A 25,869-nucleotide genomic window follows, 5' to 3' on the forward strand; every position below is an offset into this window, starting at 1 on the left:
GTTGGCTTGATTGTAACTGAGTTTAACTAAACAGGGCTCTGACTCAGGGACTTATGAAAGGGACAGTCCCAGACACAGCTGGCTTAGCTGGAGAAAGCGCTTTTGCCACTTCTCCCCTCCCCTTCCTTCCAGAAATCCAATTTGGCAGACTCTACTGGGTTTCCTGTTGAAGTAACCGCTTCCAGAGCAACCTGTGAGCAGATCTACCTACCGCACCCAACCATTCTTTGTTCCCAGCAAATCCCTTGAATGTTTAGGGATTGGAATTCCTTTCCAGCTACTTGGGCCTTTTGTGAACTCCAGCTCCTCCTCTGAGCTCCCATTGCGTGTGCTGCCAGCTGTTAGCTGTTGTGGTGGATCAAACAGAAGTAGTCTCTTTTCCCCAGTGATAACATTCAGTGGTGTCAAAAGCAGAGAAGTCTGGAAGCTTAACGAATACTGTCTCAATATGCAGCAAGGCTTCCCTTGTGGCTCAGCTGGTAAAGAATCCGCCTGTAATGCCCAGACTGGGAAGATCCCCTGAAGAAGGGAAAGGCTACCCATTCCAGTATTCTGGCCTGGAGAATTCCATGGACTGTGTAGTCCATGGAGTCACAAAGAGTCGGACACGACTGAGCGACTTTCATTTTACTTTATGCAGCAGAAGAAATTGGACCCCAGGAAGCAAAGTGGCCAGAATCAAATGGGGTTTTAAGGCAAGACTCCCCTTTCCTTCCCTGTGGGGCATGTTCCATCTGAGACCCAATTCTAGCAGTTATTGGTGAAAACAATTCTTGGCTTCCCCCACTGCAGCCCTTGTTCCTCTGGACTTGGAGCCAGTCCAGCGGCTGTGCCTGGGCATATACACCACCTGCCCCCCACCCTCCCCTTGGCTTAGCCCCTTCATTACCAGGCAGAGCTGTCACACCAACAAATCAACCTGTGTGGGCAGCTGGAAAGCCTCACAAGGACCCTGAAGTCCAGATTCATTCAACCCTAACCTCTGAAAGGTATGTATCTCTCGATTTATCATCTGGATGAGGAGCCTGAGCCTCAGAGAGGTTAACTGGCTTATCTAAGGTCATCTAGTTGGGCCCTGGATTACAGCCTGAGTGGACCCACTCTTCACAGCTTCCCTGGTGTCTCTACTTTACCCTGCCTGTGATGTGACCCAGTGATGCCTCAGTTAGCTGGATCCTCAAGAATCAGGCTGTTCTGGAAAAAGCGTTTCTTCTGAGACTCAGCCCAAGCAGGGCTGCTCGGGTCCAGCCTCTGGCTTCCTCTATCACCCGCTGGCCTGCTCCACACCAGCCAGGCTGACCCACCCCTAATTTTCCACCGACTATGCCTGCACCCACTCACAGGAGTCGTTTTTCTGTCTCCTTGTCTTTCCCCACATTCCCAACCTGTCTTTTCAAATGCAGGTCAACATCTCTTCTAACCCTGCACCTCATGGATCTTCCCATCACCCTCCAGACTGGATTCAGGCTCCCCCATCCCTGTGCTCCTGTGGGCTGTCTGCCCTGTGACCCCACTGTGTGCCAATCAAGCGCAGGCATGGGATGACCTCAGCATCCATCCCATTGGTACCCAGGGCTTGGCTCATAAGAGGTGTATATGGAATGAGTGAGGCCCAACTTTCTGTTTCAACGATTTTCTTAAAGGCCAGATTTTCTCTCCTGTCTCAGTCAGTGTGTGTGCACTGAATGTCGTGGGTTCCTGTGTGTCTGTGCTTCTCTGCTGTCCTCAAGATACAGTATGAGGTGTCCGTAGACAAGATCTTTTGTCCCCATACACCTCCCCGTTGGCCTATCTTCCTGCCCCTTGAAGTTTCATCCCCTTGACTCTGAAAGCATCTCAAGCTTCCTGTCAAGTGCAAACAAGGGTAGTCTATCAACATGGAAAAAGATGCCCCGTATTGCTAAAAATCAAAGACCTGCAAATCCAACAGCAGGGAGATGGCATTCTTGAAAGTGAAAGTTGCTCAGTCCTGTCCGACTCTTTGTGGGGTCATGGACTATATAGTCCATGGGATTCTCCAGGCAAGAATACTGGAGTGGGTAGCCATTCCCTTTTCCAGGGGATCTTCCCAATCCACGGATTGAACCCAGGTCTCCCACATTGCAGGCAGATTCTTCACCAGCTGAGCTACCAGGAAGCCCTTCTTGATCCAAGGACAAAAACCTGTGGGCTTTTTAATGTCTTTTTTTCTCGATACTGCGTGGGGGTTGCTCTCTAGTTGCCGCGCACCGTGGGCTCCTCGCGGCCGTGGCTTCTCCTGCGGTGCCGCGTGGACTCTAGGGCGCACAGGCTCCATGGTCGTGGTGGGCAGATCTAGTTGCCCTGTGGCATGTGGAATCTTCCCAGACTAGGGATTGAACCCGTATCCCTTCCATTGGCAGGCAGATTCTTTACCACTGGACCACCAGGGAAGTCCCCAAAACCTGGTTTTGAAGGTACAGTTTTAGAGATATAGGTAAAGAAACACAGACTCTGCTGGTGAAACCGGAGACAGCTTTGAAGGACAATTTTACAGGGACTAAAACAGTGAAACACTGCTAGGCATGTGTCTTACAGGAATACTCCTGGCCGTGCCCAAACTTGCATGTCAGGCCTCATCATCACAGGATGAATTGCAACAGTGAGGAAAGTGGGCAGAGCCCAGGTGTGCATTCACAGAAGTTGATTAAATCCATCATGGCATGGCCACAAAGCAGCTGTCCTTCTGGCCACTTAAAAAGCTAAGGCAGGGCCACGTGTAGTGGTGCGGAAAGATGCCCACCAGCTCTTGTTACACGAGAGAAGCAAGTTGCTGAAGTGTATGGATCATAGCATCCCTTTGGATAAAAAAGAAAGAAAGGGGAGGGTATTGAATGTGTGGTGTGTGTGTGTGTGTGTAACACAAGCATTTTTTAGTCTCCACTCTTCAACAGTCACCTTCCCCTGGGACACTGCAGGACAAGAAGAATGTGTGTCTTTTTTTTTTTTTTTTTTGGCTCTGCCAGGCCTTAGTTGCAGCACCCGAACTCCTGGTTGCTGCATGTGGTATCTAGTTCCTTGACCAGGGATTGAACCCTGCATTGGGAGCACAGTCTGAGCCAGTGGACCACCAGGGAAGCCCCAAGAATGCGTGTCTTACTGACGACTACTGAGTCATCTACCTTGGTGCCCACTCCACCCTCTCTGCCACTTCTCTGTGAGACCTCATCTCGTAAGGCCTTTGCAGAGGGCAGTCAGGGAAAGACCAGGGAGCATACTGGGTCCCCTTTCTGTCACCTCCCTCCCCCCAGCTGCCACCAGCATGCTGGGCTGTGTGGAGTGTTGGGCTTTCCTAGAGAGCTGGGACAACCACAGGAGATTATAATGTTGAGGATGGAAAAACATTAAACTGTCCCCTAATTATAAACTTTTCTCAAATATGTTTTTTGAAGCCGAGAATGGTGCTCCCAAGAGTAACCATAAATCCCTGGCTAGACCTGGAGCCTCCCGTGGCCGGTATGCTCAGAGCTGGGTCTTCAGGGGAACACATGTTTGGGAAATACTCATTTCTATACTCTGAGGATAAAGTGCCAAGAAAGGAAACCGCATCAAGGGAATTCCCTTAGGGACACCCGCAGTTGCCAGCCTTGCTCCCCTGTCTTTGGGATTGCCTTTGACTTTCTTTAGTATACTTCCCTTATTTGTTCTGAGCCATCATGATTATCTTTGGCTAATATTTCATATTGCTATGACATATTAAATTATTTCCCTAATAGTGGTCACTTAGAGTGTTTCTGAATTTTCTGCATTGCAGTGAATATCCTCATGCATGGAGATTTTTGCTTATATTGAAATTTAAGAGTGAAATTACTAGGTCGAAGAATATAATCCAAATGTCTTTATAGTTCCTACTAAAGGCAGAACTGGAGAAGGCAATGGCACCCCACTCCAGTACTCCTGCCTGGAAAATCCCATGCGTGGAGGAGCCTGGTAGGCTGCAGTCCCTGGGGTCGCTAAGAGTCAGACATGACTGAAGCGACTTAGCAGCGGCAGCAAAGGGGGAACAATCTGCTAAAGATTGCCAAATTGTTTCCCAAACAGAGTTACTCTGATTTGTAATACTACCATCACCAGTTGAATCCATAAGCTCCAGTATAATCTTGCCAACACTGTTTCTTTCAGTTGGCTGTTTTATTAATAGAAGATTATAAATGGTATCTCAAAGCTGTTTCCCCTGTTCTTCTCCTTTCTAGGAAGTGTGGAGTTCAGATTTTCAAAATATTTGTTATAAAGGTGTCCTAAGCTGTAATCACATGTGCTTTTTCCTCTCCACTCAGTTAGATCATAATAAATAGTATTAATGATTACAATGATAATTATAACAAGAACTATAATCCCATAGGTCTTTAGAGCATTTTATACTTTACAAGTTTTTACAATCAATAGCTTATTTTATTCTGCCAGTAGGCAAGGCAAGGTAAAAACTGAACCCCCACCCCCCCATTTATAGTTGAAACTGTGCAAAGTATGTTTGGCTTGAGAAATAGCCAACATTAACATAATAATCAAGGGGTAATTCAAAGATCGAACTTCCCTGGTAACACAGTGATATAGAATCTACCTGCCAATGCAGGAGGCGCGGGTTCAGTCCCTGGAACAGGAAGATCTCCTGGAGAATGAGATGGTGACCCACTGTAGTATTCTTGCCTGGGAAATCTCATGGACGGAGGAGCCGGGCAGGCTATAGTCCGTGGGGTCCCAAAAGAGTCAGACATGATTTAGCAACTGAGCATGCACGTGTGCAATTCGAAGATGACAGAGAAATTGCTCACTTTCTCTCTCTGGGGTCACATGGTCACTCCTCTCTCTAAATTCCACCTTCCTCTTTCTTCCCACTTGTTTATCAGCATCTGCAAGACTACATCCAGGCTCGACATGCTTTCAGCTCAGCGTCCAGCACCTCACCCTTCTCTGCCCCTTAGTTCATCATCTTCAGGAGAGGCCCTGGGCTTCGCAGCCTCCCAGATGGGTTTCCCTCTGCTCAAGTGTCCATTCTGGGTGGGGAACAGAGTGAAGGACAGGCCATGTGGTACAAACAGAGGCGCTGAGGCTGGAGGCATTCATAGAAGGGCGTGGGAAGGGAAACAGAGATAGGCTTTCAACACAGCACTTGTTAAAAGTTGCTCAATGTGTGGTCCTCTGGGCCTGGCTAGACAGAAACAATAACAAACATGCCAGGGATAGTAGTTGCCAAGGTCTGCAGAGACTTCTTAGAGAAGATCCTCCCAAAGGCACAGAGAAGATGGTCTCTTCTCTCTAACCACCCTTTGCAACCTTCCCTCACGCCCCAGCCTCTGCCAGGCTCTGCTCACTGCCCTGGCCAGGAGGTGTCTTACTAGGCAGATCTGGCATCCAAGGAAGGGGCAGCAAGGGCTTCTCCTGGCCCTGTGCCCACCAGCCTTGGCCCTCCGTCCGCTCTGCAGGTGCGGATCTGGGAGATCCCCGAGGGCGGGCTGAAGCGGAACATGACGGAGGCTCTCCTGGAGCTGCACGGGCACAGCCGGCGTGTGGGACTGGTCGAGTGGCACCCCACCACCAACAACATCCTCTTCAGTGCTGGCTACGACTACAAGGTGGGCAGCCCGTGGGCACAGTGGCCAGAGCCAGCTCAGCAGGGAGGCAGAGGGAGAGAGAAGGGCATCTTTAGGGGGCTGTAGGGAGCACTGTTACTTCCCCAAGCCTGTTGGCCAATGTCTCATTCATTCAGTCACTCATTCATTCGCTCATTTGACATGCACACAGCTGAGCATTTTCTGTGTGCCCGTCATTTCTGCGGTCCATAGAATCTGGAGGCATCTTTACTGCCTTCTCCAGCCCTGATATACCAGAGAAGCATGCCCTCTCCATACCTGAAACTGACACAACACTGGAACTCAACTATTCTCTAATAAAAATTTTAAAAAAGGAAAAAAAAAATACCCACTCTAGGCCCACACTCTCTACCTGACCACCTCTTAACCAAGAAGTAGTCTCTACCCTCCTAGTAGGAAAAAGAAGAACCCAAAGCTGCTGGCGGGGAGAATGGAGCCCCAGACCCTACCCCCAGGTATGCCCTCAAAATAGATATGGAACCCAAAGAGGAACACTCATCCTTCTTGCTAGAAGTAGGAACTGAGCCCCGGCCGGGGCTGGGATCTGCCCAAGGACAGTAGTGGATTTGTGTGACGGGGACACAGCCGCCTTTGATGTAGAGCCCACCGACATGGCCCCCATCCCAGCAACGCGACCCTGCACAGGGCGTCTCTCCCAGCAGGGCTGAGCCTGCCTCCTGCATGTCTGCCCTCCCAGGTCCTCATCTGGAACCTGGACGTGGGTGAGCCGGTGAAGATGATAGACTGCCACTCGGACGTGATCCTCTGCATGTCCTTCAACACTGACGGCAGCCTGCTCACCACCACGTGCAAGGACAAGAAACTGCGCGTGATCGAGCCGCGCTCTGGCCGCGTCCTGCAGGTGAAGCCCCGCACCTTTCTTGAGGGGTAGGCAAGGTATTGGGAGCTGGGGCTCTGCTGTCAGCCAGCCCTGGAAGGAAGGACTGTGATGGTCTTCCATGTACCGCCCTGCACCTCTGGGGACCAGCCCTGCACCTATGGGGACCAGCCCATTTGTTCTGGGCCCTTCTCTGCTCATAGGAGCGCTGCCTTATTCTGGATGCAGAGGGACCTCGGTAGCCTCTCTCACCCCCACAGACTCCACCCCTCTCCCCAGATGGGATTCTTCTGCCTGCTCTGAAGGCCAAAGTGGTGACCCCTTTCCGCACATGAATCCCTGGGTGCTCATCATGGGCACAGGAGGAGGGGACTTTGGACTCACTGCCCAGCCACCTGCATGGGATGAGATGGTAGACGGTGCCAGCCTCAGGGGCAGTTCCAAGTCGAGAGGTGGATGGTGAACTAAGCTCCGGTTTTGGTCCTTGATTCTGGGTCTTGACTCCGAGGAAGGGATTAGGTGCCATTTGGGAGTAAGAAATTTACATTTCTTGAGTACCAACTTCCTGCTAGTAGTGGCACTAGATGGCTTGGAAAATTTGGATGGGATCTGAGGTTTACCTCCTAACACAAGCAAGACTGACGCGTTTATCTTGGAAAAACCCAATACTGCAGGACCAGAAAGTCGTGTACAACAACTGCTGTTTACAGACAATAATCACCATAGTTATTAGTGTCGTCAGTATTCACCCAGAGCTCACTGTGTGGCGTGCACTAACTGTGGGCTCCGCGTCGCCCTCCCCCCACCCCCATTTAATCCTTGTGATGGTCCTCTGTGGTGGCCACTGTTGCTCTTCCTCTCCGTTTCCCTCATGGGAATACTGCTTCTTGGAGAAGGACAGACCTGAATCTCAGAGTTACAGGGGGAGCTAGAATTCAAACCCAGCCAGGTGGACCCCAGAACCCATGCTGAGCAGAAAAGATACAAAACAGCAGAGACCTCCAACCTCCATCCCACACCCAGAGAGGGTGAGGGACTCCTCCATGGTTCCACTTTTTGGCAGAACTTGGAACTAAAATCCAGAGTGAGTGACGCCAGCCCAGCTCTCTGCACAGCCCACCAGCCTCTGGTTCCTACCTGACACTGACTCATCCTGGCAAAGGGCCGCTGTGTGTTAGGAGGAAAAGGAGGTGCCCAGAGGGAGGAGCAGAGGCAGAGGACGGCCCAGTTAGAAGGAGGTCCTGGTGAAGTGAGTCAGCCGGCAGTGACCCAGCGTGAGTCCCGGTCGTCCTGAGCCTCAAGCTCCGCATCCTCAGAGCGCCCTTGCAGTAGGCATTGTGGCGACAGCAGAGAGATGCCTCAGTGAGGGCACTTGGCACCCGGCCCAGCGCCAGCCCTGCCTGGGGCTTGGTCCGTGTCCCCGTCCGCTATGGGGTATGGTCTAGTTTCCTGGTCCCAGGGCTCCATGCTCCACAGCACCTGTATTCATTTCCTGCGGCGGCTATAACAAACTACTGTAAGCGGGGAGCCTTACAACAGAAATCGATCCTCTCGCACAGTTCTGGAGGCCAGACGTCCACGGGAAGGTGTCCCCAGCCTCCGGGGGCCTCCTTGGCTGGTGGCCCCACCAGCCCAGTCTCTGCCTCTGCAGTCACGCCGCCTTCTCCCTTCTGCATCTGTGGAATCTCCCTTCGCCTCTCTCTTCTAAATGAGGACACTAGTGATGGCATTTAGGACCCCTGAGGATGATCCAGGGTGAATCTCCCCATATCGAGGTCTTTCACTTAAAATCACATGTGAAAATCACCCTTTTCCAAACAAGGAAACATCCACAGGTTCAGGGAGTCGGGAAATGGATGTGTGTCTGGGGCCCTCCAGGCAGCCCAGCCCGTACCCTAGTGTCGGGGGCCTGGCTCACCAGCTCTCTGATTCCATCAGGAGGCGAACTGCAAAAACCACAGAGTGAACCGGGTGGTCTTCCTGGGGAACATGAAGCGCCTTCTCACCACGGGGGTCTCCAGGTGGAACACGAGACAGATCGCCCTCTGGGACCAGGTCAGCCGCAGGAGGCGGGGAGGAGGGTGATGTCAAAGGGTCGTAGCCCCGGGGCCTGGCTGGGGTTGGGGAAGGTGAGTTGCCGTCCTGCCTGGATACTGATCCTGGGCCCCTGCCTGCAGGAGGACCTGTCTATGCCCCTGATCGAGGAGGAAATTGATGGGCTCTCTGGCCTTCTGTTCCCCTTCTACGACGCTGACACCCACATGCTCTACCTGGCTGGAAAGGTAGTGGAATGTGGGGGAGGGACGGGGGCAGCCTGTGGGAGACCTCTGCCCCCATTGGGCCCTCAGTCCCTCCCTACCTCCCAAGAAGAGCCTAACCTCTGCCCTTCTCCTGACCCAAAACGGTCCCACCGTCTTCTATCAAAACCCACCCTTGCACTGGATGCTGCTTTTACTCAGGTGTCAGTGACTGAGGATCCCTTGGGGGTGGACTGGAGGCAGAGTTTACAGGGGAATGAGGCTCAGAGCCTGGAGTGCATCATCCCTAATGATGGGATTTGAGGCACCTGCCAGGAGATCTTGTTTGTCGAGAAGACTGTCCATATGCCCACCAGCATACACCCCCCCCCCAACACGCACCACCCACCACCCCCAGCGAGTCCCGCGTGGCATCCCCACTGGGGCCTAGAAGCCAGGCTTCCATGGCCTTTTGAGCATCTTGGGGGCTCATGGAGGCTCTCTTCAGTGGCCTCCTGGACCAGGATCTGCTGAACCCACCCCTGCCCCTCCTTCTTCCTCCCCTCCCTCTCCCCTGGCCCCCAGGGTGATGGGAACATCCGGTACTACGAGATCAGCACGGAGAAACCCTACCTGAGTTACCTCATGGAGTTCCGCTCCCCGGCCCCGCAGAAAGGTCTTGGTAAGGGGGCCCTGGGGCTGCCATGCCTGTGACACTATGAGAGGAGAGACTGGAACTGAGCTCTTGGGTCACCTCTCCCCCACAATGAAAAATCAGCCTCTGAAGCTCAACTCATGGACCAGTCAGAATAGAACCTCCAAGTGCTGCCCTGTGAAGGTCAGCCTACTCGTCTTCAACCAGCCTGTCACTGCCTATTTGACCGGTTCTATCCATCCACGGTGCTTGGCGTCCGCTGCCATCTCTGGCCATCAGCAGCCTGCAGGGTTGTGCTGCTGCAGGGTTGTGCACAGTCCCTGCATTCCTGTCTGCAGATGGGGAGGCTGAAGCCCACTGTGGTTCTGACATGGTGGAAGGAGGTTCAGTAACTACAGCTCAGAACCAGGTCCAAGTGCAGGCCCCTTCCTGAAGCTGCTGGGAAGCCAGGACCCCCCAGGCCCCCGAAGCAGCTCTGTCCCTGCCTGAGAAGACAAGAGGAATTCCAGGGGTCCCCTCCCCACCTCCCCAGGCTCTCCAGGTTCTCAGGCAAATCCCAGAGAGGACTCCAAAACTGACGAATGTAGTGTCTGGTTTTCACGCCCACTCTCTCCCGCCACTAAAGCCTTACTGTGAAGCCTTTGTGCCCAGGGACTCACACTGACAGGGCATCCGACTCAGCAGTCTGCCATGTGGGGTCCAGATCACCCAGTGGAAGAAATCTCTGGAGTGGCTCTATTCCCTTCTCTCCTTAGAGCTTGAGTCTGGCTTCATCCTTCTGAGGATCTGGTGTTATGGACAGGGCCTGAGGGCCAGCTTCAGAGACATCAGGGCTGCAGGGGCCTAGGGGCCACCGCCCCGCCCCAGTGACCAACAGCAAACTGGAAAGCTAGAGATAGGCCTGAGGTCCTGATGCCCATTCCACTGACTTCACCCTTCCCCAGGGCTCTGTCACCCCCACCTTCCTCACGGTCACCCCATCATCAACTGGTATAACAAGCAGCCTGGACTTTGGAGTCCAAACTAGGTTTATACTCTGATTTAGCTGTGTCCTTAAGCCCTCTGAGTCTTAGTTTCCTCATCTGTAAAATGGGATTAAACCTACTTTGAAGGGCTGTTGTAAAGCTTAGAGATCACGTATACAAAACATTTAGCACCTGGCTCCTTCTGCTCCTTCACACAGGCATTCAACAAACGTTTATTGGCTACAACTGTGTGCCCAGACCCTAGCTTAGTCCAGGGGTACAGTAATAAATAAAACAGAACACGGCCTCTCTCACTGCCCACTGAAGGGAAGACAGACAATAAACAAATATATAAGGAAAACATTGTATGGTAGTAAGTTCTAAGAAGAGAATCAAATGGGATCATAGAACAGAGAGTGAGAAGGACTGTTTTAGATGAGGTGACTGGGGGAAACCTCGCTGTGGAAGTGACATTTTAAACTGCGATCTGAAAGGCAGGAAGGGGGAAGAGTAGTGCCAGCAGAAAAAACAGTTAGTGCAAAGGCCCTGAGGCCAGAAAGAGCCTGGCATGTTCTAGGAGCAGAAGGGAGGTCAGTGTGGCTCGGCATAGACTGTGGAACAGGTGGCAGATGGGGAAAGTGTTAGGAGATTAAGCTGGAGAGGTGGGCTGGGGCCAGATCCCATGGGATGCATTAGACAGGGTGTATGAGAGTTCTCCAGAGAAACAACCAAATGTATTTATAAAAGAGGAATTGCAAGGATTTGGCTCATAATTACAGAGGCTGAGAAGTCTCACCATCTACCCTCTCCAAGCTGGAGCCCCAGGAAAGCCAGCGATATAATTCAGTTCAAGTGTGAAGGCCTGAGACCCCGGGGAACCAATAGTACAAAACCCAGTTCAAGGGCAGGAGATGAGATGTCTCAGCTCAAGCAGCGTGGCAGGAAAAAAGGGCAAATTCCTCCTTCCTCTGCCTTTTGCTCCATGCAGGCCCAGAATGGATTGGGAGATGCCCACCACCTACTCTCACTGGGGAGGGTCATCCACTTTACTGAGCCCACTGACATAACGTTAACCATCACACAGGGGGAGGAGTTGGGATTTCATTGGGAACTCTTTGTAGAATTTTATTCTTCTTGGGCTGGTGGGTAGGTAAGAGTGGGACAGTGTGACATGATCTGAAAGGTTAGTTTGAGATTGCTGTGGCTCCTGTAGGAAGAATGGATTTGGGAGGCTGGATCTTGAGAGGGCAGGAGGCAGGCAGAGAGACCAGTTAGGAGGCTGTTGTGGACTTCTAGGCAAAAGAGGATGGTAACTAGGGGGATGGCATGGAGATGAGGATGGATCCGGGGATGTTTAGAAAGTTGGGTCATCAGGACTTGGGGAGAAGGGAAAGAGGGGGTACTGAGGATAACTATTTCTGCTTGTCCTCCTCACCTGAATTCACTGTTGAGCACTGACCACGAGCCAGGCACTTTCTGCAGGCTCTGGGTGGCTACTTAACTCACCCTGGGCGGGTAACATAGCTCTAAGTGGCAGAGCCAGGACTCAAACCCAAGTCTCCTGGCTTCTCACGGTACCACGAAGCCACTTCCCTCCAGGTTCTGGAATTCTCTGTTCTGGTAGAGCATCTTTCCATTCCAGATGAGGAACGGTAGAACCTTCAGTCGTATTCACATCCTGGAGAAAGAAATTCATGTTGTCTGTGCTCATCACTGCTGGGCGGTTAACAAGCATCTTCACACTCAGTCTCATGAGGGGCCACCACTGGACTCCTCTAGGCTACCAGGGAAGCTAAGGCTTAGAGAGGCAGTCATTTGCCCAAGGACTCCCAGCCAGAAAGGGGGGGAGAATCAAGATTCAAACTCAGGATCCTGTCCCACCCCAAAGCTGGTGTGTCTGACCCCACACCGAACTGCTCCCCCAGCAGGTGTTCAGCTGATGCAGCTATTAGGGCTGTTGTGTCTGGTGCCCACACGGACACACATGAACACACGCAGACACGCATGCATGCACATGTGCCTGTCAATCCTAGAAAGCACATGACGAAGCAGCAATCTTGGGCTCCATTTAAACCTCTGAGTGCACAGGAGAGTGTTCTCCTTTCTTTCTTCCTTCCTTTATTTTATTTCTTTATTTTCGGCTGTGCTGAGTCTTCGTTGCTACTGGTGGGCTTTCTCTAGTTGCAGCAAGCCCGGGCTACTCTCTGGTTGTGGTGTGCAGACTTCTCATCACGGCGACTTCTCTTGCTACACAGCACTGGCTCATTAGTTGCAACTCATGGGCTCTAGAGTGCAGGCTTAGTAGTTGGGGCACATGAGCTTAGTTGCCCTGAGACATGTGGGATCTTTCCAGACCAGGGAGGGATCGAGCCCATGTTCCCTGCATTGGTAGGTAGACTTCTAACCACTGGACTACCAGGGAAGTCCTCACCTTCTTTCTTTCTCTATGAAGACTGGGAGCACAGAGGCTTCGGGAAGCCAGTTCATTTCAGCAGGTGATGGGCTCTGGGGTATATAGAGGGACAGCACTGTGTAACTGTGGGCAAAAGCCCCTTTCCCTCTGCCCCTCAAGAGTCTCACCTACAAAGAGACTGGATTAGATTCAAGTAGTTGTGCAGCCCCTTTCAGGTCTCAAAGGCCCCCAGTTCTACAGTACACACCTTGGTGAAACAGGTCTGGCCCATGGGCCTTATTAGACAAAGCCTGACTCGGGAAGCCCCCAGCCCCTTCCTGTCCACTGCGTGGGTCCTTGCCTCCAAACCTAGTGCCTTCCAACTGCACCTTTCCCCTGGCCAAGGTCATCAGGAAGGAGGGTTGCTTGGGGGGATTCCTGGGACCCCATGCAGCCGTGTGTGTGCCTGTCCGCAGGGGTCATGCCCAAGCATGGGCTGGACGTGTCTGCCTGCGAGGTGTTCCGATTCTACAAGCTGGTGACTCTCAAGGGCCTCATAGAGCCCATCTCCATGATCGTGCCCCGGAGGGTGAGTGGGGCCGGGCTGGCTGCAAAGGGCCCCTGGCATTGAAAGCTAACTTCCTCACTACTGGGGCTGTGAGCCTGGAGGAGCTCAGAAGAAGGAGGTGTTTTCCTGTGGATTGGGGTCTTCAGGCCTAATTTGGGGTGCAGAGGGTGAGGGCCACTCCAAGGTGAGGGCAGTCTGGTTTCCTAACAAAGGCAAGGTGGGATTTCCAAGTGGGAGACACTAAATACAAAGACTTGGAGCAGAGAGAGCAGGTATGTGGTTGGAGGTCAGCGAAGGGGAGACTCTGACTGGAGAGAAGGGGCCTTCTCAGCAGTCCCCCACCTGTCCACTCTTCTGCTCCACCCCACTGCAGTCGGATTCCTACCAGGAAGATATTTACCCCATGACGCCGGGCACGGAGCCAGCTCTGACCCCTGATGAGTGGCTGGGAGGCATCAACCGAGGTACCACTGGGGGTGGGCTTCCCAGAAGAGAATGGGAGACTGAAATCTTGGCCTTCAGTCTAGCCCACCCCCTTCCCCTTGCATATCCTCCTCGTTGAACTCGCCCTCACATCAGCCAACTGTCAGGCATGGTGTCCTGAGAGCCACCATCACTGGAGAGTCCACAGGATAGCTGGTGAGAATACATGCCTTGCCTTGCTTAGATCCTGTGTTGATGTCTTTGAAAGAAGGCTATAAGAAGTCCCCAAAAATGGTGTTCAAGGCTCCCATCAAAGAAAAGAAGAGCGTGGTGGTCAACGGAATAGATTTACTAGAAAATGTCCCACCCAGGACAGAGAATGAGGTAAGAAAAATAAGTTATTGCCTCCACACACACTGGCAGAGTGAGACCTTTGCATTTCAATTATGAGCTTCAGGCCCTTAGGCCAGCTCAGTTCTGAGGCATTTTTCTTTCTGTGACAAATACCGTAAGTAGCCTGCTGTGGGCTTCTGTTGCCTCTGACCCCAATAAATAGAGGCTGGGCTATGGTAGGATATTGATGCCCCTCCCCATCCCCACAAATCCCAGAACCTGGAGTTACATGTCCCCTTGTGAATCCATATCAGAATGTCGCTGTCATCTGCAGTTGTAAATTCCTGGCTCACGAGGGAAAGCCAGCCTCATGTGTTACAGCACGGCCTTCCTCCCTGGCATGGCAGCTGCCGCGAGGTCTGATGATTTCCTGTTTTTGTGGAAGAGGCTGAGTGTTTCTGAAAGTACTCTTTGTACCATTTGGAAAGGGAGCAGCTCTCTCAGGGCAACCAGAGCTGGGCCTTGTCCACACCCCCCAGAGGCCTTGCCTTTCACCACACCCTTGGTCCCTGGCACAAATACAGTTCAGCTCAGCCAGGATTCATGGAATGCCCACTGTGTGCCAGGCCCTGGGCTGGATGCAGCTGAAGTGGAGATGCTGCAGGGAGCCACCTGCATCTGGCTCTCTCATTTCCTGGCTGTGCCTGAACATGTTTCCTGACCTTCCTAAGTCCATTTCCTCACAGCAAAATGGGGATATGAAATGCTGTGAGAGTTAAAGAGATCGTCCTTAAGTATCTAGCACTTTTCCTGCTCACATGCAATGCACAGAGAGGCTAACTGCATTAGCTCTCGAGAAGGGGGTGGCAGAGGATGGGATGGTTGGGTGGCATCACCGACTCAATGGACATGAGTTTGAGCAAGCTCTAGGAGATGGTGAAGGACAGGGAAGCCTGGCATGCTGCAGTCCATGGGGTTGCAAAGAGCTGGACATGACTGAGTGACTGAACAATGAGAACCATGTAACAAATTACCCCAAGACTTAGGGACTTAAATCCCACAAATGTTTTATTATCTCACAGTGTCTGTGGGTGCCTGTGACTCAGGGCTCTCATGAAGGTGTGAACTGTCAGCCAGGGCTGCAGTCACATCTGAAGACTCGCCTGTGGAAGGATCTGCTTCTGGCTTTCCTCACTTGGTTGCTAGCAAGACCCATTTCCTCGTAGGTTATTAGACTAAGGGTCTCATTCCCTCAAGAGCTGACAGCGAGAGGCCTCCCTCAGGTCCTTGCCACATGGACCTCAAAACAGGGCAGCTCACAGCATGGCCTTGAGGAAAAGAGGGTGTCAAAGGTGGAAACCACAGTCTTTTTGTAAACTCAGCTTGCAAATGGCATCCCATCACATCTGGCATATTCTATTCATAAGAAGCAAGTTACTGGGTTCAGTCCATCCTTGAAAGGAGGGGGATAACATGGGGGCCATCTTATAATTATCACTGTTGTTCATAAAAGTATGATCATTCCTGACCACCAAGGCTTAGTCTTAAAGGTAAAATTGACAGGTGAATTTTTAATTGCTATAAAATATGTTTATGTGCCATTATAGAGGGATGCTCAGATTTCTAAAGCTGGATGAAACTATGATCAATGGGATTTGCTTCAAAATCATCACCCAGGAGAGTGGTACAGGGGAAGTAGGTGAAAATAAAGATGAAGCAAGAGTAGTTACATGTTATTTGCTGAAGTTGGAAGTTGGGTACCTGGAGGTTCATGGTGCTTTTCTTTCCACTTTTGTATATATTTGGCGTTTTCTTTAAAAGAAATTTTTTATGTACCCTGACAAGGTAGGCATAGTTGAATTGTTGCAAGCCTAGGGCCTCAATAAGAGCCTGAAGTTTGTTCTAGTACTGGGTGTGGAGAGGGCAGGGTTGAATAGCAGTTACAGGGAGTGAACTTGTCTATATGAATCAGAACAGGGGACCTGGAGAAATATTTTAAAGGGTCTCTAAGCAAACAACACAAATGCCACAATCTATACCCTACAGCTTGTGTCCTTTCCTCCCTGGGAGAAAAAAAAATTCGCTCAGAGGCTGGTAACTCTTGTTTTACCTTTTACCTACAATTTTAATACAAAAAACTAGAAACAACGAATGAGAAGTTGGTTCAACAGTGAAGAAACTGGTTCAACATGGGTAGCTTGACACACGGGAGGAGGCATGGTTGTACAGCTCTGTAATTTTACTAAAACTCACTGAATTGACACTTAAAATGAGTGAAATTTATGGCATATGAAGTATACCTCAATAAATATGTTTTTTAAACAAAAGCTGATCCAAAAAAATTATACAAGGAAACTTTGACAACCTGGAAGGCATTGGGTATATGTAGAATTATTTAGTGTGGGGCATACAGCATAATATCTCTCGAAACAGAGGTAACTAGAACTGGTTTGTTGGTTAATATAAATTTTTTCCAAGTCAGTTAAAGGAATGAATCATATAAATGATATATACATTCTTTAAACAATTTATTTTTGTTTAAAATATAAAACATATACATTCATTCCACATGTTTTGATGTAGAATCAAGACCTTCCTTTTCTCTCGGGACATCCTAGTTGGGATCTTCTATGTATCTGTCAAATAAATCGCATTTTAACTCCAATTTCCATTTTCAGTGTTTTTTTAGGTGGAATGAGAACTTAAAATCAATCTGAAAACAAAGCTCTTGTTTTTTCAAAGTTTTCCCCAGTGTTTTTTTTAAAGACAGGTTTATTGAGGTATAATTGACCTGCTGTACAATTCATCCTTTGTAGGGTACAGTTCCATGAGTTTTGACATATGCCTACAGCCGTGTAACCACTACCATACAATCAAGATACAGAATATTCCTCAGTCTTGTGTGTGTATATCATCCGTATCTATCAGTAGCAACTTTTTAGCACCCCCTCATCATCAAGATTCTCAAATGCATTCAACTTAGTTTTTATGGAAAGAGCCACTCTCTTTTTGTATTTCTATTTCATCAGTTCATGTAGTATTTAAATTATGCAATTACAAAGACAGCTGCAACTCACACTGGGCAGTTGGAGGACCAAGGCAACTGTCTGTTGGTAACATTCAACTCAAGTGTGTGGGGTTCTTCAGGAGCCTGCAGAGGCTGTGTTGTGTGGGCCAGTCTGTTTTATGGAAGCAGTGGAGAGGGTGTTTAATCCAGTGAGTCATCTCAGCAAAGGTGTTATCAGATTCCTATGCTTTACTCACGGCCACTCCAGCAATGCCCAGTACAAATTTTGGGGTGCTGTGCTAGTCCCCCATCAGCAGGAAAAATACCATTCTATATCCTGACCTTAAGGAAAAGAGAAGAATAGGGGGAAGCCTATATGAATAGAAAGAGAACTATATGAATCTTAGGAATTAGGTATTCTTAACTTCCTTGGTGGATCAGTGGTAAAGAATCCGCCTGCCATTGCGGGAGACATGGGTTTGATCCCCGGCCCAGGAAGATCCCACATGGCCTCGGAGCAACTAAGCCTGTGCTCCACAACTACTGAGCCAGCACTCTAGAGCCCTGGCGCTGCACCTATTGAACCCACCTGCCACAGCTGCTGAAGCGCAGGAGCCTAGAGCCTGTGCTCCACAACAAGAAGCCTGCGCGCCGCAACTAGGGAGTAGCCCCCGCTCTTCGAAGCTAGGGAAAGAAAGCCCAGGGAGCAACGAAGACCTGGACAAAAATAAACATTTTTTTTTTTAAAAAGAGAAGGATATTATGTATACAATAGATAACTAATTAGAAGATACTGTAAAGCACAAGAAACTCTACTCAGTGCTCTGTGGGGACCTAAATGCAAAGGAGATCCAAAAAAGAGGGGATGTATGTATACATATAGCTGATTCACTGCGGTGTACTGCAGAAAGCGACACAGCAGTGTGAAGTAACTCTGTGCATGTGCGCATACTCCAGCTCTTTGCAACCCTCTGGACTGTAGCCCACCAGGCTCCTCTGTCCATGGGATTCTCCAGGCAAGAACGCTGGAGTGGGCTGCCATGCCCTCCTCCAGGGGATCTTCCTGACCCAGGGATTGAACCAGCACCCCTTACATCTCCTGCATTGGCAAGTGGGTTCTTTACCACTAATGTCGCCTTGGAAACCCCCAAAGCAACTATACTCCAATTTGAAAACAAAAAAAGAGAGAGAGCCGATACAAAACATTTCAGAAAGCTTTCCATTCTGAATGGTAAGTAAATAAATTATTAAGCCCTAAATGGGTAAGCTTAGGATATCTGGCCTTTGTGGACTGGGCCCTTCCTTGGTGATCTTGGATCAGGGTCCTTTCTTTTCTGCCTCACAGGGTGGGGTGGGGTGGGGTGGGGTGGGGTGGCGTTGGGGTGGGCATGAGTAGGAGCGGGAGTGGGCATGAGTGAGCTCAGTCTAGAGATGGGAGAGTGGCCACCTGAGTCACCTCGACCCGGGAGTGGGGAAGGGGTGGGAGGCCTGAGTCAGAGGGACAGAGGCTGCCTGGGGGGAGGGGCGGGGTACGGGTACCTCTCCCCCCGCGAAGGTCACCTTCTCACTTGTTCTCTCCCACCCTTCTGGCCCCTTCTCTCGTCCACACCAGCTCCTTCGAATGTTCTTCCGGCAGCAGGATGAGATTCGGAGATTGAAAGAGGAGCTGGCCCAGAAAGACATCCGCATTCGGCAGCTTCAGCTGGAACTGAAAAACTTGCGCAATAGCCCCAAGAACTGTTAGCTCCTCGGCTGGGCTGCTTTCTAAGCCGATCTCTCCGTTGTTTCTACTCGTCCCTTAACTTCCCCTTCTCCGGTGACCCCAGAGAGAGCTCCAGGACTGGAGCTGGGGGAGAGCCTGAGGACCCCCCGCCTGCCACCTCAAGAACTGGAAGCTGACCTTTGACCTCTCGACCTCATGCTAATAGGAGTCCCCAGCCTCTCCCAGAGTCCAGGCTGGCATCCCTTTCCCTGACACCCCCGGAGCCTCGGCTTCCCCTCGGCTGGGCAAAGGCTGTGAACTCCCCCCGACGAGTGCCCTCTGGGGACCAAGGAGCGCAGAGGGAAGCCAGAACCCCAGTAGTCTTAGAGGTTGAACTTGTCTCCGGCAGAGGGGGCTGCCGGGACATCTCCGCGCTTCCTGCTGGGGCTCACGGTGGCCCTGATGGACGCGCAGTAAGGGCTGGATTGCAGGCATCCGAGGTCTCCCTCACCTCCCCTACCTCCCTCACCCTGGGCAGCCCCTGAAGCCCATTCGCCTGACCAGGGTTGCAAGCAGCCCAGCTCCTTCCTGTCTCTTGCCCCCTCTCTCTTATCTTCAGGGAATTAAGAGGATCCTTCACCAAGGCCATAATGACCCCCTGCCCTCCCTTGATGCTCTTAAAGCTCTGGCAACGCTCTTTTCCTGTTCACTTTGTGAGGCAGTCAGGGTAGGGAATAGTGTCCCCATTTTACAGATGATAGAACTGAGGGTTGCTTTGGGGAAGTGACATCGCTGAGTCACCCAGCAGGTGAACAGTGGACCCAGGACCAGTGGTGTGCAGACCGCAGGCCTGGGCGCTTCCCACTGCATCAAGATGCCAATCCTACAGGGGCATCAGCAGGGCCCAAGTCTCGGGGGAGCAGGAGGACTGCCCGGAGCCTCCCAACAGCAGTAGTGCTGATGGGCCACACCCCTCCCCCACACTCAGTATCCCTCCGACCTCCTGGCCTCCACCCTTCGCTCTCACCCCCCAGGTGACTCACTCCAAGATGAGGCCTTGTCCTCCTGGAGGTTGAGGCCGAGGAGGGTGGAGCTGGCCCTGGGAGGGCCGAGCAGTGGCCTGCTGGCCCCGAGGGCTGCTCTGCGCGCGTGTCCCTCCTCCCTGCTCTCAGCCACGGTCAGCCTTTCGCTTGTAGAAGGACCACAGCCCCTAACATTGGTGTAGCACTTTAAGGTTTACACAGCCCTTCGACATATAGGATCCCCTTTGAGCCGCATCTCAGCTCCCAGAGGCAGGGAGCATTCTCCCCACTTTGCAGATGAAAACACTGAGAAGCAGCTCAAGGCCACAGGACCCTGGGAGATGCCACATTTCACTTGGTCTTCTACCATTTTCTTTTTTTCCTCCTTTTCTCCCTTCATTTCTCATTACTCACAGAGTGTATGAACACTGTTCTCAGAAAAGTCACAGTTTGAGGGGGGAGATCTGGTCTGGGGATTAAGAAATGGGTGTCTACACCTCTCTCTCATTAGCTAGAATCTCTAGACGCATTGTGCTCTGCACCTGCTTGTCCCACAGCCACCCTGCAGAACATCCAACCACAAAGGTGGGGCTCCCTAAGCCCCTCCGAGTGACCTGGGCAGGGAAGGCCCCCCAAACCCTCAGGCTTTTTCTCCAAGAGCCTTCCACGCTCACAGCCAGCTAAAGCAGGGTCTCCTCACCCCCCCAGACCCCGCTGCTAGACTGCGTCAGCTCACATCTCCTCCTCCCCACACTTCTAAAGCTTTTTTTTCTTCCCCACTGACCTTTGTGGTCTTCTGTGATTATTTATGCTGCCTCCCAAGGATAGAATTGAAATAAAATGTTTTCAAGTTGTCAGACCTGGGCGCAGCCGGCTCGTTTCACCTGGGCGGTTCCTCCTCTTGGTCGCCGTGGTATCCTGATGGCCGACTCCCCAGCCGCAGCTCTGTTGCTCCTCTGCAACAACAACCCATGTCTGTGTCTACAGGTGTGACTTCACACCTCAGCACTGCTGACATCTGGGGCCAGATGATTCTTTGCTCTGAAGGCTGTCCTGATCAGCTATTTAGCAGCATCCCTGGCCTCCGCCAGCCAGATGCCACAGCAACCCAAACCCCGTCATGATAAACAAAAATGTCTCCAGATATCACCCAGTGTCCCCCCTGGGATGTCAGAATTGTCCCCAGTTGAGAACCTCTATTCCGCACCCACATCCAGCCCTGTGTTGGGGTCTAGAGGACACCTACATTGTACATTGGAATGCTGCTCCACAGTTTACAAAGAACTATTCCGTGTACTTGACTCCTTTGATCTTCACAGCTGCTCTAAGTGGTGTGTTCTAATTTTTCCCATTTTCAAAAGGAGTAGTCAGGTCCAGAATGTGACACGCTCAATCAAGGTCATTAGCTGGTGTAATGGGGAAGACACACAGGGACATGGACCTCCTAAGCCCAGAGTCAGAGGAGGCACAGGTTCCCAGTCCTCAGCCAGGCTCAGCGCTGGGCACGGTCTCTTCTGGAAGGAGGGCTAGGGCTCAGGGTCATGAGACAAGGGGCTGCCAGGCCGCTGGGCCACCCTCCCTCTCTCACTGAGCCAGGGTGGTCGTGGAGCAGAGCTGTCAGTCTACAAAGTCATGTGACAGTGTGGATACCACAGAAAACTCCAGAGAGAGAAAAGCAGAGAAAAGCAATGAAAATCTCAGAAAAGAGGGCTGGAGAGGAAATGATAAAGGGCAGTGGAAGAGCAAGGGGCATGACCTGGGATAGGTAGGGCGTGGTCCAGGCCCAGCTCCACCTCTGATGGGCTGTGTGACCTGAAGTGACTCACTTCTGTCTGGGCTTCACTTTCTCTATAAAGTGAGGGTGTAGGACAGTTGGAGGGTCCCTTAATGATCTGACGCTTGAGTTTCCACAAGTTTCTCCTAGCAATTAGGAGAATGGAACAAAGCCCCAAGATCACCAATTGTCTAGCACAAGTGATGCGAACAAGAAATAGTTTCCATAAGATGTTATGGAAAAATCCAAACAAACTTTTTGGCTAACCCAATATCATCAAGAGAAGGGAAGTAGTAGGGTGGCTTCCAACAGGGCTTGGGTGCAGAAATATACTCTAAGGAAACATGAATTTGAAAAAGACAGCCATAGAGTTTCTCATGTGGATCAATTCACAGTGCTGGGCTTGAAAGAAATGCTAAGGTCATTGAGAGTTTGGACTCCAAAGCTCCTTCTCCAGGGATGTGGAAGAAGGTGGGTAGAGCTGGGTCTTTCACCAAAGCTTCTCCCAGCCTGGGCAGGTGAACACACACGGTGATCTGTCTCACGTATGCCTCTGTCCCATGGGATCCCCAATTCCCAGTCCAACTAGGAAGCTCTTTAATTATCGCTTCTTATGGAAGGTTGTTCAAGGTCAGAGGTGAATGTGATTTCTCTCCAAGCAGCCCGTTTCCCAGGTGCATTTGTTGATGAACTCCTTGCTTGCTCACTGGCTGTCCACATATGTCCTTTAGTTCTTCACATACTAGAATATGCTCCATGCCTCCTCATTCATTACACTGATCCTGCAGCCAGTTACCGCCTTGCTAATCCTGCGGCCAGTTACAGCCTCACCTACCACATTGCTCTGATTAGTGTAACCATGTAGGAGAACAAGCCCATCTGGCTTTTCATACCTTTTCCCAATGCCATGTTCCTCACCAGGTGCTTGCTCCCTTCTTTGCTCCAGGTGAGAATATCTGAGGCTAAACTTCAGACCCTTTTCTTGTATGGAGAGGTCCCTCTGGGCAGGCCTAGAACTCTGGTCACACATCCCCCACATACCAACACCTACTTGGATTTTAAGCTCAGCCTAACTCACCTTGAGTGGCTGAATCTACTCAGTACTGGGCGCTGGGAACACAGAGATGGAAAAGAACCAGGCTTGCCCTTGAGGGGCTCCAACCAGTGGTCCATCAATAGGCATCATGTCACCCAGCGGGATGTGGAACCCCTGGAGGCTGGGGTGAGTTCCACCCTCTGCCGGGTTCCAGGTGAAATAGGCAGTTGTTTGCAGATTTACTGATTCCTGGATTCCCTTCAGTCAGCCTCCTGAGATCCCAAGATGGGCTTGGGCATTTTTAGACTCTCTCTTGGTGCTGGGCACACATCCCAGACTGCCAGTGGACCGTGCAGAACGTGGCTGCTTCTTTCCTGTGCGAAATGATTTCATATTGCAAACACCTGCACCACAAGGACCCTGCCCCTCAGCTTGGAAGGCTGTGCTGACCGGGCTGCTTAGAGCAGGAGCAGACGCTCACCTCCACCACAGGAAGCCTTACCAGACTCCCCTCCTCTATCCCCACCAACCCAGGTCCGCCAGCCTGAGGAGCAGGGGGATGCAGGCCCTTGGATCAGGGAGAGGAAGAGGGCGATGCTGGCAGGAGCTTCTTGCTCTCTGTGCCTCTGTGTTTCTATTTGGGAGCAACCTGCAGACTATCTTCCCTTAGAATTTTAATTAATTCAGTGACAAACTCAATTGGATCAGCCTTACTTAGAGAAGGTGAGAAGCTACATGGTCGGGTCTGCAGAATTCTATGAAGTTCCTGTCCCAGTCCTCATACCTGGCTGTCCCATTGCCTGGAATCCCCCCATTAGCACAGTCCCTTTGGGCGAAGCTTTGCCCTTGCCAAAGCTCTACCTATAACAGATTTCCTTCGGTGTTCAGCTGCTGTTGTGAAGAGGGTGGACAGATTGAAGGAAGGAAACAAGGGGGCAATGAAAAAGGGGCGGGCTCAAGTGGAAGGAGGGCGATGGGAACACTGAAGACTACGATTTTGGATTTCAAGGTCACAGTGATTAAGGCAAGATTCAAAGACCAGGAAGAGTTTGCTAGGAGCTTGAATCCAGCCAGCAGGTGGCAGATTATGGCCTTCTTATCAAGCCCATTTTTCCTGAGCTGAGTCCCTTCTGCCACCTCCCATCCCACACCAGAATGAATGACCCAGATATAGGCACAAGGGCCTCAGGCAAAGCAGACACACAGAATAGCTAGGATCTGAAACACCCCAAGTACAGAAGAAGGAAGGCTCGGTGGGGGACAGCAGGACCCTCGCTGCCTCAAGTCGCTGTCAACAGACTGCTGGAGGAGTTATCTGGAGATAGCCAGAGGGGGGCGCTCACCTCACCACCCTCTGAGGCTGCCTGTCCCGAGCAGCTGGAAAGAGGCTGAACCGGGGTTGCCTTCCCAGCTGAGCCCCTGACTCTGCGACCTTTAGCAGCTCCCTGCTTCCTGTCCTGCCCAAGGGACAATGGCAGGGAGGGGCCTGGAGAGTACAATTCAAAGAGGCCTGGAGCTGATGAGATGGCAGAAGGAAGAGCCAGGAACATGAAGGGGAGGGAAGAAACGCCAGAGAAGGAGGAGCAGGGGTCCAGGCTAGACCTCTGCAGCCCTGGTCACAGCCCAGCCCGGGCCTGGGGCTCACCAGCTTTAGCCCCACACGGTCTCCAGGAAGTTGCTGATGAGAGAAACCTGAGCTGCATCCCAGGCAAGAGATACAGCCCAGGGGCAGAGAAAGAGGTCAGCCAGACCATGGGAAGCCCTGAATCGGTGCCCTGGAAGGCTGGGCTCCACTCTGTTGAAGCAGGAGTGAACACTTCCCTCTGACTACTGCAAACAGAAAGGATTAGGGGGCGGCTCTGAAGCAGGGAGCCAGGCGAGGGTTGGTAGGCTAGTGGTGGGTAAGGGAGGAGATGGGGAAGGGGTGGGTGGGGCATGGGTTAGGGCAGACTTCAGGATGGTCATCTTAAGTGGGGATATAGGGGGAGGGGAGGAAGGGTGATGCGTGCAGAAACGTCCCAGGAATGGAATCAGCGGTGTGATGAGAAATGAGTCACCCCCTGCCAACAGATGGAGCACTCTACAGAGCTTGGTACCTTGCTTTATACTTCTCTTAAACTTCCAACAGCAGGCAGTGTTGGTTGCACCCAGCTTAGCAATTGTCCTTCAGACTAGTTCACAGACGAATGACTGTTCTTAGAGAGCTCTGTTGGGTTCTTCTTATCACTATAAAAGCTATCTTCCCCTTGGGGCTGCTTGATACTGTCCCGTGAAGTGACAGGGCCCCACGCACCCCAGGGTTTTCCACCCTACCTGTCCCACCTGCCCCTCAGGATGCCTGACATTCACCTATTTGTCCAATGGTGAAGTCATTTGTAACGACAATGAAAATAGCTTTTTTTGCCTCTCTTCACCTACTAGGAAGCAAGTAGAAGCCTACTAGTCTCTCTTCACCTACTAGGAAGCATTTTCATGCAAAAGCTATTTTACAAAATATTTGTTTTATAAAATATTTATCAAGCATCTTTTCTGCATCAAATATTATCCTAGATGTGAGGATGAAATAGATGAACAGGATATAGTTCTTGTTTGCAAAGAGATTCCACTCTAATTTACAGTTAAAATTCACATACAGGGCAGAAAAGAATGCTTGGGAGGACCGAGATGACTAACAGTGATTTTCTCAGGGTGATGAGATAACAGGTTAGCACTCTCCTTTTTGAAGAGCTACATTTTTCTACAATAGACAATTTTTGTCAGTGAGAGAGAAAGGTTATTTTTTTAGTTTGGAAGATATTTTAAATACGTGTAAAAGCGTAGGATTTGCCACTGTTTCCTGTTGAATGAAACCTCGGGCTTATTCTGCTCAGTTCACCAGGTACAGGAACTGGGACCTCTCCTCCCACATCGTCATGGCCCCTCTAGACCAGAGGAGGAGATTGCGCCTGTGGGTGGTTGGATGGCGTAAGCAACACAGATATGGCCAGGTGTCACTTCTCTTGGACTCTTGATGGGAGGAAGGCCTGATAGGAGAATCCCTGCCTCTGAGGTGCACGCTGCTCACGTGGATTCCTGCGTAAAGGTGACAACAGATTCTCCCCAGGCTTTGGCTCAGCCTTCCCTGGATCCTCTTGATGCTGACTTGGCCTTCCCTGATCCCTTTAGGTCTGGTGCCACCCACTGAGCTCCTCCTACCCTACCCCAGGTGTCCCCAGTCCCTAATCTTGCCTCTTCCCAATGCACTGTTTGTGGCATAAACCCTGTGACCTGCTTCTTCTGGCATTGAGCCCTTTCTCCTCTTCAAATCA

At 51.2% G+C, this 25,869-nt stretch overlaps 1 protein-coding gene across 1 annotated transcript in view; it reads left to right on the forward strand.

The window, feature by feature from the left end:
* CORO2B (coronin 2B) overlaps positions 1-20,608 on the forward strand; it is a 149,590-nt gene extending 128,982 nt beyond the window's left edge. Inside the window, exons 4-12 of the mRNA XM_069595488.1 lie at positions 5,442-5,591; positions 6,307-6,471; positions 8,386-8,502; positions 8,625-8,729; positions 9,270-9,366; positions 13,173-13,285; positions 13,638-13,728; positions 13,932-14,071; positions 18,640-20,608. Coding sequence (XP_069451589.1) covers positions 5,442-5,591; positions 6,307-6,471; positions 8,386-8,502; positions 8,625-8,729; positions 9,270-9,366; positions 13,173-13,285; positions 13,638-13,728; positions 13,932-14,071; positions 18,640-18,771 — 1,110 coding nt within the window. The 3' untranslated portion in view covers positions 18,772-20,608. The remainder of the gene's footprint in view (positions 1-5,441; positions 5,592-6,306; positions 6,472-8,385; positions 8,503-8,624; positions 8,730-9,269; positions 9,367-13,172; positions 13,286-13,637; positions 13,729-13,931; positions 14,072-18,639) is intronic.
* The last annotated feature ends 5,261 nt before the right edge of the window (positions 20,609-25,869 follow it).

The sequence above is a fragment of the Ovis canadensis genome, chromosome 7 (genome assembly GCF_042477335.2).
Source record: "Ovis canadensis isolate MfBH-ARS-UI-01 breed Bighorn chromosome 7, ARS-UI_OviCan_v2, whole genome shotgun sequence".
In the NCBI taxonomy this organism is placed as follows: domain Eukaryota; kingdom Metazoa; phylum Chordata; class Mammalia; order Artiodactyla; family Bovidae; genus Ovis; species Ovis canadensis.